At 57.2% G+C, this 10,706-nt stretch overlaps 1 protein-coding gene across 1 annotated transcript in view; it reads right to left on the bottom strand.

The window, feature by feature from the left end:
• Dnah17 (dynein axonemal heavy chain 17) overlaps positions 1–10,706 on the bottom strand; it is a 119,743-nt gene that overhangs the window by 66,325 nt on the left and 42,712 nt on the right. The window contains exons 27-36 of the mRNA XM_010618733.2: positions 9,472–9,642; positions 6,616–6,864; positions 5,097–5,219; positions 3,848–4,195; positions 3,669–3,760; positions 3,260–3,386; positions 2,630–2,782; positions 1,245–1,370; positions 1,008–1,115; positions 27–170 (exon numbers count right to left, since the gene is read on the bottom strand). Of these exons, the coding sequence (XP_010617035.1) occupies positions 27–170; positions 1,008–1,115; positions 1,245–1,370; positions 2,630–2,782; positions 3,260–3,386; positions 3,669–3,760; positions 3,848–4,195; positions 5,097–5,219; positions 6,616–6,864; positions 9,472–9,642 (1,641 nt within the window). The remainder of the gene's footprint in view (positions 1–26; positions 171–1,007; positions 1,116–1,244; positions 1,371–2,629; positions 2,783–3,259; positions 3,387–3,668; positions 3,761–3,847; positions 4,196–5,096; positions 5,220–6,615; positions 6,865–9,471; positions 9,643–10,706) is intronic.

Raw genomic sequence — 10,706 nt, forward strand, 5'->3', positions numbered from 1 at the left:
CCGCTGCCTGCCGGGGGAAGCCTGACCCGCGCGCGTGCCTTGGCGGTGATCATCTTGGCCACCACGTCCCGCGCGTGCACGTCGATGGTGCAGATGGTCATGATCTTCATCCTGTCGCTGGCGCTGAGGCTCCCGATGAGCAGCGTGATGAGCGCGTTCAGCTGGCTGATCTGGGAGGCGGCGGGTGCGCTTGGCTGAGATCCCGCGGTCGCGGTCCATCGCCAGCCCACAGCTCCTCGGGGAGGTCATGGCCGTGCAGGGAAGACCACCGGGCCCTTGCTCAGGACAATGAAAGAGGAACGAATCCCCCCACCCTACTGGGGGCGAAATACTACGGAGCCATGAAAAAGGATGATGAAAAACACCAGGGGAAGAGGGAGGATGTTAAAACAACTGATCTTAACGCTGCACAACAGTGTGTGTCTTTTCCCCATAAATGAAGTAAATGCACGCAAAGGACTAGAAGACTACATAAACATTGTAAAGAGTGATTACATTCGCGTAGTGGGATTACAGGCAGCTTTTCTTTTTATTCAAAAAATTATCATGGGTGCAGAGCATCGTGCTGCACACCTATAATCCCAGCCCTCAGGAAGCTGAGGCAGGAGGATCTCTGCAGGTTCGAGGCTAGCCTGAATCACAAAGAGAGACCCTGTCTCCAAAAAAATAAAAAAATAAAAAGTTTTTTTTAGCTTCTAAATATCTAACCTAGAATCTTAAAACAACAACAACAACAACAACAACAACAACAACAACAACAACAACAACAACAACAACAACAACAACAACAACAACAACAACAACAACAACAACAACAGACTCATGGCGGCGCCTGATGATTTCCAGATGAGAAACTGAAATTCTACACTCCTGAAGACGGGCCCAGCAGGTAGAACTGACCGGTTCTGATCTACAGAAACGGTGGCTTGGCAAAGTTCAGCCTTGGCGAGCCCTAGGAGCCCCCGGCCCCTGCTCGGCCGTCCTGGGGGACAGCGGGCCCAGTGTACCTGCTTTTTGTTGTAGTCTTTGATGGCGTTCTCGTAACCCTCCTCCAGCCTGGAGAAGGCCAGCCCCACCTCGGTGGTCCACCAGATCTGGGTGCAGGTCAGTGCAATCTGGAACACAGGACCGAGGGCTGCACGCTGAGCCGGGGCCACCGCTGCTCACAGAAGCGGGCTGGGGCTTCCGAGTGGCTGCAGGGAACCCAGGGCGCCCACCCCAAAGACAGCCGCGTGCCCTCGGACCTGGGCCGGGTAATCAAAGATCCACTGCTCCCTCGGCTTCTCCTCGTAGGTGACCACGGCCTCCGGGATCTCATGGCGCAGCGTGGCGCACATTCGGTCCAGCACGCGGTTCAGCCAGACCTCCACCTGCAGACGGGGCGTACGGGCCACACAGGGCCATGAGCCCGTCTGGTTCCCACCGATTCCTTTGTCATTGTCACTAACCCGGGGCAAGGAACGTCCGGGTTTTTGTAGAGCAGTAAAAATGAGCCATCTAAAAAAGGCCAGACAGTGCCTGCTGCGTCTGGCATCCAGGTGGCGCGACCATCTCTAAGCCAGAGTGGGGAGAGGGCGTGGGAGAGAACTCTGAACAAGCAGGGGGCCCAGTCCACCCTGGCCCTGACTCAGAGCTGCCACCTGGGATGGGGGGGTGGAGGTGACTGCGTGGTGCCACCTGCTGGTCACGATGCAGCAGGACAGTGAGGTTGGTCTTGCCAGCACCTCTCCCGTTTTGAAATGACACACCCTGGGGCAGGGCCTGGGGATCCCACGTGGGACCTGTGCTTTGCAGTGCCTGAGGCCCTGGATTGGACCCCCAGCCCCTCAGGCAAACCAAAGCCAAAACCAGAACTCCTTCTACTAACTGCATCTGGGTGGAGGAAGCCCTCCAAGGGCCTGCTTTTGTCCTCAGCTTGTCTGAAGATCCAGGGCAGGAAGGTCACCCAACAGACTCCCATGAGCAGGTCCCAGTGGAGCCCTACTGCAGACACATGCTGTCCAACTGTAGGGAGCACACTTTCCTCTCTTCTTTTGAGACAGGCTCTTACTAAATCGCTAAGTTGCCCAGGCTGAGCTTGAAGTCGCCACCCTCCTGCCTCAGCCTCCCAGAGTGTCATCCCAGAGGGCTGGAATCCCAGACATGCGCCTCCACACCAGGCCGAGTCTCAGCTTTTCTCGCATGAGCTATTCTCCCATTCTCCCTGCTGGTCTGACTTGCTCCTGCACTGCCTTTTCTTTAGGCTGATGTCAAAATCATTTCTGTGGCTTGACCAGTGAGAGAGGGAGTGGGGGCGTCAAGGAGATTGCGACACTGAGAGCAGCAGCCCGAGTGAGGGACACGGGCCCCGGGATCACCAGGGATCATTTGCAATGCAGCCAGGGGCGGTGGGCAGAGGTCCGGTTCAGCCAGAATCCCCTGGGAAGCCCCCCAAACTCAGTGGCATCAAGGAGCCTGTTTTCCCCTCCTCTCACTCCCTCTGCCCCATGAGATCCATGCCACGCACGCAACGTGGGGAAGGCAGAGTTGCAAGGTCTTTAAAGAAGACCCTGAGCATTTCCTATGGAGGCAGAGGGGAGCGACGGGCTCTGGCGGGCGCTGTGGGCACGTCTGGTCCCCGCCTTCTCACCTGTCCCGAGAGGTCACATTCTCGGTCAAACTCCACGTACTCGTCCTCCTTGCTGTACATCCCCAGTCCAAACTTGAGCGGCTTCCCGCTGGCGTCGAGCTGGAACTTTAGCTTGCACAGGCTGTCGAAGAGCTTGGACAGGTGGCGGCTCACCTGTGGGGGCGGGGGCGTTGTGCGGCTTTGGGGCATCGAGCTCCTCCCCTCCCACCTGCCCTCCTTCGTGTGGGGAGCAGGTGCCCCATCTCTGGTCAGTGCTACCCAGCCGTGGCTCAGCCACCTACAGGAACTGGTGGAGCCGCCCTCGGGCAGGATGAGGCCCGGGGTCCTCCATCCTGGGCCCTGCGCGCCCCTGTGCCTCGTGTGTCCCATGACTCAAGTTGGAAGCAAAGCGCGGTCAACCTCCCCTCCCCTAGTTCACCCTGCCCTCTTTCAGAAGAGCCTGGGGGCCCCTTCCTGGCTCCGGGTGACTGGAAGATGACCCGGAGGATGGGCCGGCAGGCAGGGTGTCCTTCCGAGACTGTCTCCCGACACCCCGGCGTCAGACCCACTTTCCAGATGAGGACACCAGGCACACAGCGCAGACTGTCCGGCCTGGAACACGCCAGGTGCCCCCCGGGGCACCCCACCTACCTCCACAGGGTCATTTCCGTTGGAGAGGATGTCCAGCAGGTCAGCCGAGGAGACGAAGTAGAACCTTGGGAAGGCCAGCCTCTTGGTCTCCAGGTACTCGGCCAAGGCCTTTTCACACATAGCCAAGCTGGGAGGAGCGGGGTGGAGGCGTCGGTTCGGCTCTGCAGGGGTCTCGGCCCATGCACCGACCGGACCTCAGGGCTGCTGTTCACAGACCCAGTGAACTCAGAACTTTCAACCAGGTGCTCTCATGCCTCTCAGCCCTGACCAAGAAGGGTTCTGAGGCGGGAGCCAGGGACAGGACGCAGACAGCCCCGGGATTATGGTCATGCACCATGCTGACCAGCAGGTGGCACACATTCCAGGCTCCTGCCGCCATCTGCGTCTCCCCGCCTGGGCAGGGACCCACCTTTTCTTCAGGGCCTCCAGTTTATGATAGAGACCCGGTTTGTTGGTGGCTTCCACCACATTGGGAGTTTTCACTGCGTCTTCCATCAAGGCCTGGGAAGAGGAAGGGATGGCCGAGGCGTCAGGAGCTCCCCTGTCCGGGATGGCCCTGCAGCGCGCCCAGGCGGCAGCTGGGCTCACCTTGAATTCCAGGTCGATGGCATCGAAGCGCTGGGAGTCTTTGGGCAGCTGGGCTCGGATGTCCTCGGAGCCGATGAAGATGCTCTCCAGGTGGCTCCAGGTTCTCTGGACCTCGAACCACATGGCGATGACCGAGTCTGCCGTGGACAGCTTCTGCTGCCAGCCGGTCACCTCCTTGAGGAAGTGGGACAGGTACTTGGACATCATCAGGTTCTGCAGCTGCACCTGGTTGTCCTCCAGGGTCTCCACCAGCACCTCGTCCGCCTTCAGCATCATAGTGCCAGTGCGCGGGTGGGGCTCGTGCTCGAACTCCATGGTGGTCCAGGTGCTGTCCAGGGCTTTCAGGACCTGTCCAGGGAGGGCAGCCCCGAGGACAGCGGGTGTCAGGCATGGGTGGCAGAGAGACTCAAAGCTCCCGGGACTCGAGATGAGCAGAGCGTCCACTGCAGGGACGCTCATGCTATCTCGGGGCCCTGTGGGATGGACAGGCAGTCGCCATGTGATCCATCGCACAACAGAAGCTACTCGGCCTTAGGAAGGTGGGAGGCGCGGATGGACACAAGGCTGTGACAGGCACCAGACACGGACATGGACACGGAAGGCCACGTATCTGGACGCTGCTCTGGCACACTGGCTATTTGCAGTTAGAAACAACTGAACAATAGCAGGGCCACGGTCATGCTGACCTTCACTCTGCCTCTTTTTTTTTTTTTTTCCCCCGTACCAGGGATCAAACGTGCCTTTGCACTTGCGAGGCAGGCGGCAGCACTATGGAGCCAGATTCCCCGGCCTTCACGCCGTGCCTTTAAAGCAGCAGATGAACTCCCAGGGGCCAGTGCGTCCCTGTGCCAGATAAAGCTTCTCATCATATGCTTCTGGTCACAGGGAGACAGCACTGGGGACCGGACCCGGGGTCTGTGCACTGAGGTACATTCTTAGCCCTTTTTAAAATTTTTGAGACAAGGCCTTGCTTGGTCAATAAGTCACCCAGGCTGGGTTTGAACCTGGAAGCTTCCTGCCTCAGCCTCCCAGAGTGCTGGGATTATACGTGCGCAATCCATCATGCCCCGCTAGTTGAGCTCTTTACATAATAGATTCTTGAGGTGTTTTACATGATTTCTGCCCCAGGCTGGGTAGAAGGAGCTGCTGGACTTTGCTCCAAGGTGGGAGGCTGCAGGGCCCAGTGTGAGAAGCCAGGGGATCGGTCCGAGGGCCGCCTGGGCAGGTGGCTACGGGAGCCAGGGCTCACCTTCTCCATCCCGGACTCCTTCACAGCCTTGTCTACAATGTTGCGGACCTCGTCTTCATACTTGTGGAGATTCAGCTGCAGCAGATCCGCCAGGGTGGTCTCTTCGGACATTCTGAACTTCACCTGGGGGACAGCGGCCGCCCCAGGTGAGGTGGCGTCGTGGGGAGCAGGCTCCCCGCTTAGTGTGTCCTTCCCCGGACCCTGCTCCCCCTTCCCTGTGGAACCCAGCGGGAGTGGGGTGAAGAGCGCCCCCTAGGGCCGCAGGGCATGACCTTGTTTGGAAACAGGACTTTGATCGTGAGCGGGGATCGCCCAGACTCTCCTACACCCAGAGATGAGCGCTCTTGGGGCACAAGGAGAAGGTGGAGGAGGCAGAGGTTAGACTGTGCCCAGGACCAGGAGGGGCGGGAGGAAGTGGCCTCCCCTCCAGCCTCCCGCCGGAGCAAGGCCTGCCCACACCCGGCCTCAGCCTTCAGCCCGGGGGCTTGGACAGAATGTTGTAAGCGCCGCCCAGGAAACCAAGGCCTGTGCAACATGGACCGAAACCTTGGAAAAGGGGAGAGAAAACAACTCCCCTCCTCTCGAGCTGACGATACCCAGGAACGGACCTCGCCCCTCAGCTCGGGCTCTCCGCGTCACACACAGATGTTTCCGAGCACCGGCTCCAAGCCCGGCCTGGCCACCTGGCCTTGCCACAGCTGGACTCTGGGGCAAGCAGGGGAGCACCTGCTGGGTCTGGCCCAGCCCACCCCTCTCCGGGGAGGTTTTAGTTGTTCACGGATGACACCGGCATCTTCCAGGGCGCCCGGGGGTGCTCTGGAATCTGGGAACCTGCTTGTCTCTGTGGTTCTCTCTGCCAAGGCCCAGGCCAGGCCAGAGTCTACCGAGCCTTCCTGCTTTTCCCACCCCTTGGCCTTCCAGTGCCTCCCTCCTCCAACGTCCCAGGGCCAGCAGAACACAGCACCCCGGACTGCCACAAGGGCCGGGTGGCATCAGGGTGACTGAGCAGCAGCCATTGAGAGCAAAGCTCTGTGCTCCACTGTTTGCCTGACGCTCGTGAACGTGGCCCTGCTCCCCGCTTCACGGGAAGACAGAAATGAGTCATCAGAGACTCCCCGAGACCCTGGCAGCCCAGCAAAGGCACTGGGGGGCGTCTGCCCCACGCACCTGCCTCATTGCCCACCGTGCACCACCCTGAGCTCCGGGCTCTGCCTCTGCCTCTGCCTCCTCCTCACAGGCAGCTCCCGGAGCCCAGGCGCCACGGCCTCAGTGCTTCCTGTCCGGTGTGGAGGGCGCACGCCTGTGGTTCCCTCACTCTCTGGGGGCTGAGAGTCTAACTTACGGGGGTGCCAGGCAGAGAACCCAAGGCGGGCATGGGGAAAATAATTTGTTCTGCCCTAAAAGAGCACAGCCGTTGTCCTCTGTGCCGCCCACGTTCCGTCTCTGTGGCCCTGGGGAGAGCGGCTGTTCAGCCCTTGTGACTCGGACAGCGCCCCCGGGCAGGGCTGGCCCCGCGCACCTGGGTGGCCTGCATGAGCTGCTGCCAGTGGCGCTCGCGGATGGCAGGGTTCTGCAGCTCGCTCACGGCACGCAGGGAGGTGATCATGTTCTTCCCCGTGTTGTCCAGCCCCACGAAGGCGTCCCAGGCCTTCATCTCCTTGTCCAGGGACCTCACGTCCTTGGCGAACTTCTTACAGTTGATGTCCATCTGCTCCACGTTGATGTCCCTCCACTTGGTGGTCTTCCAGTCGTCGATGCTGCTGTTCACCTGCGGCGGGAAGGTCCCCGTCGCCTGCGCTCTTGCTGGAGCAGGCGGGAGGACACTGCCACCTTACTCGGTGTCACTAGATAACACAGAAAGGGTCCCCTCCTAGGAAAGCACGACAGTGAGCGCTCACAGCCACCGGCGGCGAAGGCGGATAGAACTGAAAGCAGAAACAAGTTCACCCCGGCAGGTGGAGACATGCACAACCCACAGATGTGCTTGGCGTTTTATGGAGCTGCAAAGCTGAAAATTAAAGTTGAATCAATAATTAAAATTGTGGTGCCCGGCATAGGGGCACACGCCTGTAATCCCAGCACTCGGGAGGCTGAGGCAGGAAAATCGCTGTGAGTTTGAGACCAGCCTGGGATACATGGTGAGTTCCAGGTGCGTCTCAACTACATAGTGAGACCCTGTCTCAAACAAACAAAAAAAATTGGAACGCAGAAGAGCTGGGCAGGTGCTCTTGGAGCCATCACCGAAAGAGACCACATCCTGATCCATTAAATAAACCTCTCTCTATGAATTTCAAACAGTAGATGCCACAGTACAATGGACTTCACAAAAACAGAAGAGCACTTTTTTCTTTTTGTTTAGATTTTTGAGCCCAGGGCTGAGCCACAGTTGTGATCTTTTGAGACAAGCTCTTGCTAAGTCACACTAAGTTGCTCAGGCTAGGCCTGAACTTGGCAATCCTCCTGCCTCAGCCTCCCAGAGTGTTGGGATTACAGGTGTGCACCATCACACCCAGCAAGGAGGGCTCTGATCCCCAATCCAAAAACATCACTTGAAAGTAAGACAACAGATCAGTATCTCTCATGAACCTACAAAGATTCTCAACAAAATGTTAGCAAACGGACCCCCCCCACATGTGCACACATGTGCAAACACGCATGATCAAGTGGGGTTTATTCCAATATTTAAAAATCAATGAAATTTAGTATATAATAGTCATATTAACTGACAAGAGAAGATATTCAACAGCATCCAAGTACATATTGTACAAAAATGGCAAGAGAGTCAATTTCTTCAATGTAAAAATTTATGGTAAGTATCATGTATAATAATAGCGGTTGCTTTCCCTCTGAGATTGGAACGGTACAGTGAGGGTCGAGCCCTCCAGTCTTAACAGCACTGGAAGTTCTAGCCCCTCTAGCCCCTGCAAAAGGCACGCAATAAAAGACAAAGATTGGAAAGGAAAAAAATCAAACTGTCCTTATTTACAGATGGCATTACTTCCGATGCCGAAAACTCCTAAGGAGTTTATTCAAAAGCAAAAAACACTAGAACTAATAGGCGAGTTTTAGCAAAGTCACACGATAAAACTATACAGAAAAACTGATCACATTGTATGTACCAAAGCAATATGAAAACCAAAATTTAAGATGTACTACCACTCAGTCACTTCAAAGAAGCAAGGAAAATCTTAGGTATAAATCCAATAAAACATGCGTAGGATCTTCATGCTAAGATAATAGAATGCCAACCAAAGAAATTAAAACAAAGACAATGTTCACGGCCCGAATACCCAACGCAACAGAGACATCCGTTCTCTCTAAATCGAAGTACAGGTTTGTTGCAGTGTTTATTTAAAACACACACACAAAAAAAATCCCCAGTGAGGGTTCTTTCTTTGGGGTAGGCAGAACAAGATTATTCTTAAATGCGTATCAGAGGGTAAAAATCCTAGACTCTTAATCGTAACAAAGAAAAGTAGGAGGGCTGGGATTTAGCTCAGTGGTGCCGCCGCCTGCCTCTCAAGCACAAGGTCCTGAGTTCGATCCCTGGTACCAAAAATAAAATAAAAGAAGAGTAAAAGTAAGTGGGAGCCATCACTCTAGTGGACGTGAAGACTCCCTGCATAGCTACAGTGATCAAGCCCGACTGATACCGTGGAGGAATAGACTCGAAACAGACTTCCACGGAACAGCGTAGAGGCCCCACACGCGTGTGCCTGACTGACTTTGGGCAGAGGTGCGAATGTAATTCAGAGGAAGCACAGCTTTTTCAGCCAGTGGTGCTCAAGAAAATCAGACATTGCAAACTGCAAAACGAAGCTCGGCCCAAACCTCAATCCTTACATAAAATTAACTGGAAATAGGTCACAGATGGACACGAACACGGACCACCGTGAAACGTAAGAGTAAAGGCCTAGGAGAAAACCTCCAGCACTGAAGCCAAGAGTTCTTGGATTTAACACCAAATGCATGATGCACGAGAGGAAGAGATGATAAAATGGACTTCGTTGAGATCAAACACTTTTGCCCTGCAAAACAAACTCGGTAAGACAATGCAAAGGCAGGCAGAGTGCGGGGATATTCCCGGGCCGTGCACCTGGTACAGGGCTCGTTTTGAGTGTGTAGAAAGAACTCTCCAAACTCAGCAGTGTAAATACACAAAGTCCAACGAGAAAGTGGGCAAAGGACAGGAACCCACGTGCGGCGGCAATCCCAGGTCGCACTGGGACCCGCACCCCGCGGTGACGGAGAGGGGGTGGCCCTTGGTAGGCGACTGGGTCAGCAGCGGGCAGAGCCCACCAAGAGGGGAGAGAGCAGGAGAGGGGAGTGGAACGGGAAGGAGGACACAGCACCCGCGCAGGCGCGCCCGCCTCACCATGACGATCATGTCCCAGAGCTCTTTGAGCAGGCAGACCTCCCTGCGGCAGGCCTTGAGCTGCTTGTAGTCGGGCACCGTGACCTCAAACAGGCTGCCGGACTTGCACAAGGCCTCCATGGCCGTCTCCATGGCTTTGATGCTTCTCTGTTGCTGGGGACGGAGGCGCAGTCAGCCGGTGCCCAGCCCGGGCCTGCACCCCTCTGGCCCTCCTCTGCCGCGTCCGGTAGGCAGGCGTCTCCCTCCAGCCCTCCCGGCGCACAGGGGCTGGCTGCCCCTCCACCTGGTCCCTGCAGGCTCTGGCTGCAGCTGGCTTGAGTGAACAGCCCAGCCGCCTCCCTTCCCGCTGGGATTCATCTCCCACTTCCATGCTATATTTTTATCTTACTAAAAAATGACGTAAGTAATGCTGGCTTGCTCTGAAAATTAGAAAATCTAGATGGGCCAAAAGGGGGTCACACTGAACCCCGGCAGTAAGTGTGGGTGGCCGGGAACGCTTGGGTTAAGTAGGTGCACCATTAGCCCCGCCGCAGGTTCTACTACTCCCTTGAATTCAACCAAACGTGGAAGTCTGTGTCCGGCCCCACACAGGTCAGTGTGACGATATTCACACAGCCTGGACATCACACGAGGGCTCACGAGTCATCGGGGTGATACATAGGGCACAGGAGGCCGTGCCCAGGTTCTGGGCCACTGTGCCGTTCTACACAGGGGACCTGAGCCCCCAGGCACCTGGCGACCACAGGGCCCTGGAGCCCATCCCCTGAGCGTGCCACGTGAACGCCTATCGCACATTTGTGTGGGTGCACAGCTACACGAGGCAGCTGGCACCCGGGCGGCCTGTGCCCGCCCAGCCAGGCTGTGTTCTCGCTCGTAGGTGCACAGGCCTGGCCGTGGCCACCGGAAGTCACAGACTCCGTCAGAAGGCCGTGGGGGCTCCTCTTCCCAGGTGTGTCCAGAGAGCCCAGCCGGGGCTCCAGGGACTGATGCCCGGGACTTGGAAGGAGAGTGCCCGAGTGTGCATCGCGGTCGGGGTGGCACAGGGAGGAAGGGGAGGACTGGGAAGGTGGAGCAGTGGGCTTCGCAGCTGAGCCGGCGGCAGAGCAGGGGAGAGGGAGGTGGCTCTGGGGCTCTCGGCCGCTGGAGGAGGCACTGTGCCCCGAGCAGGGGGTTGGCGGGGCCCTGTTCTGCCCGTGGGAGCCTGCGGCACCCCGGCCTCAGAGGTGGCGGGAGGG

This window comes from Fukomys damarensis, unplaced genomic scaffold (assembly GCF_012274545.1).
Source record: "Fukomys damarensis isolate Sample0158 unplaced genomic scaffold, DMR_v1.0_HiC HiC_scaffold_23, whole genome shotgun sequence".
In the NCBI taxonomy this organism is placed as follows: Eukaryota; Metazoa; Chordata; class Mammalia; order Rodentia; family Bathyergidae; genus Fukomys; species Fukomys damarensis.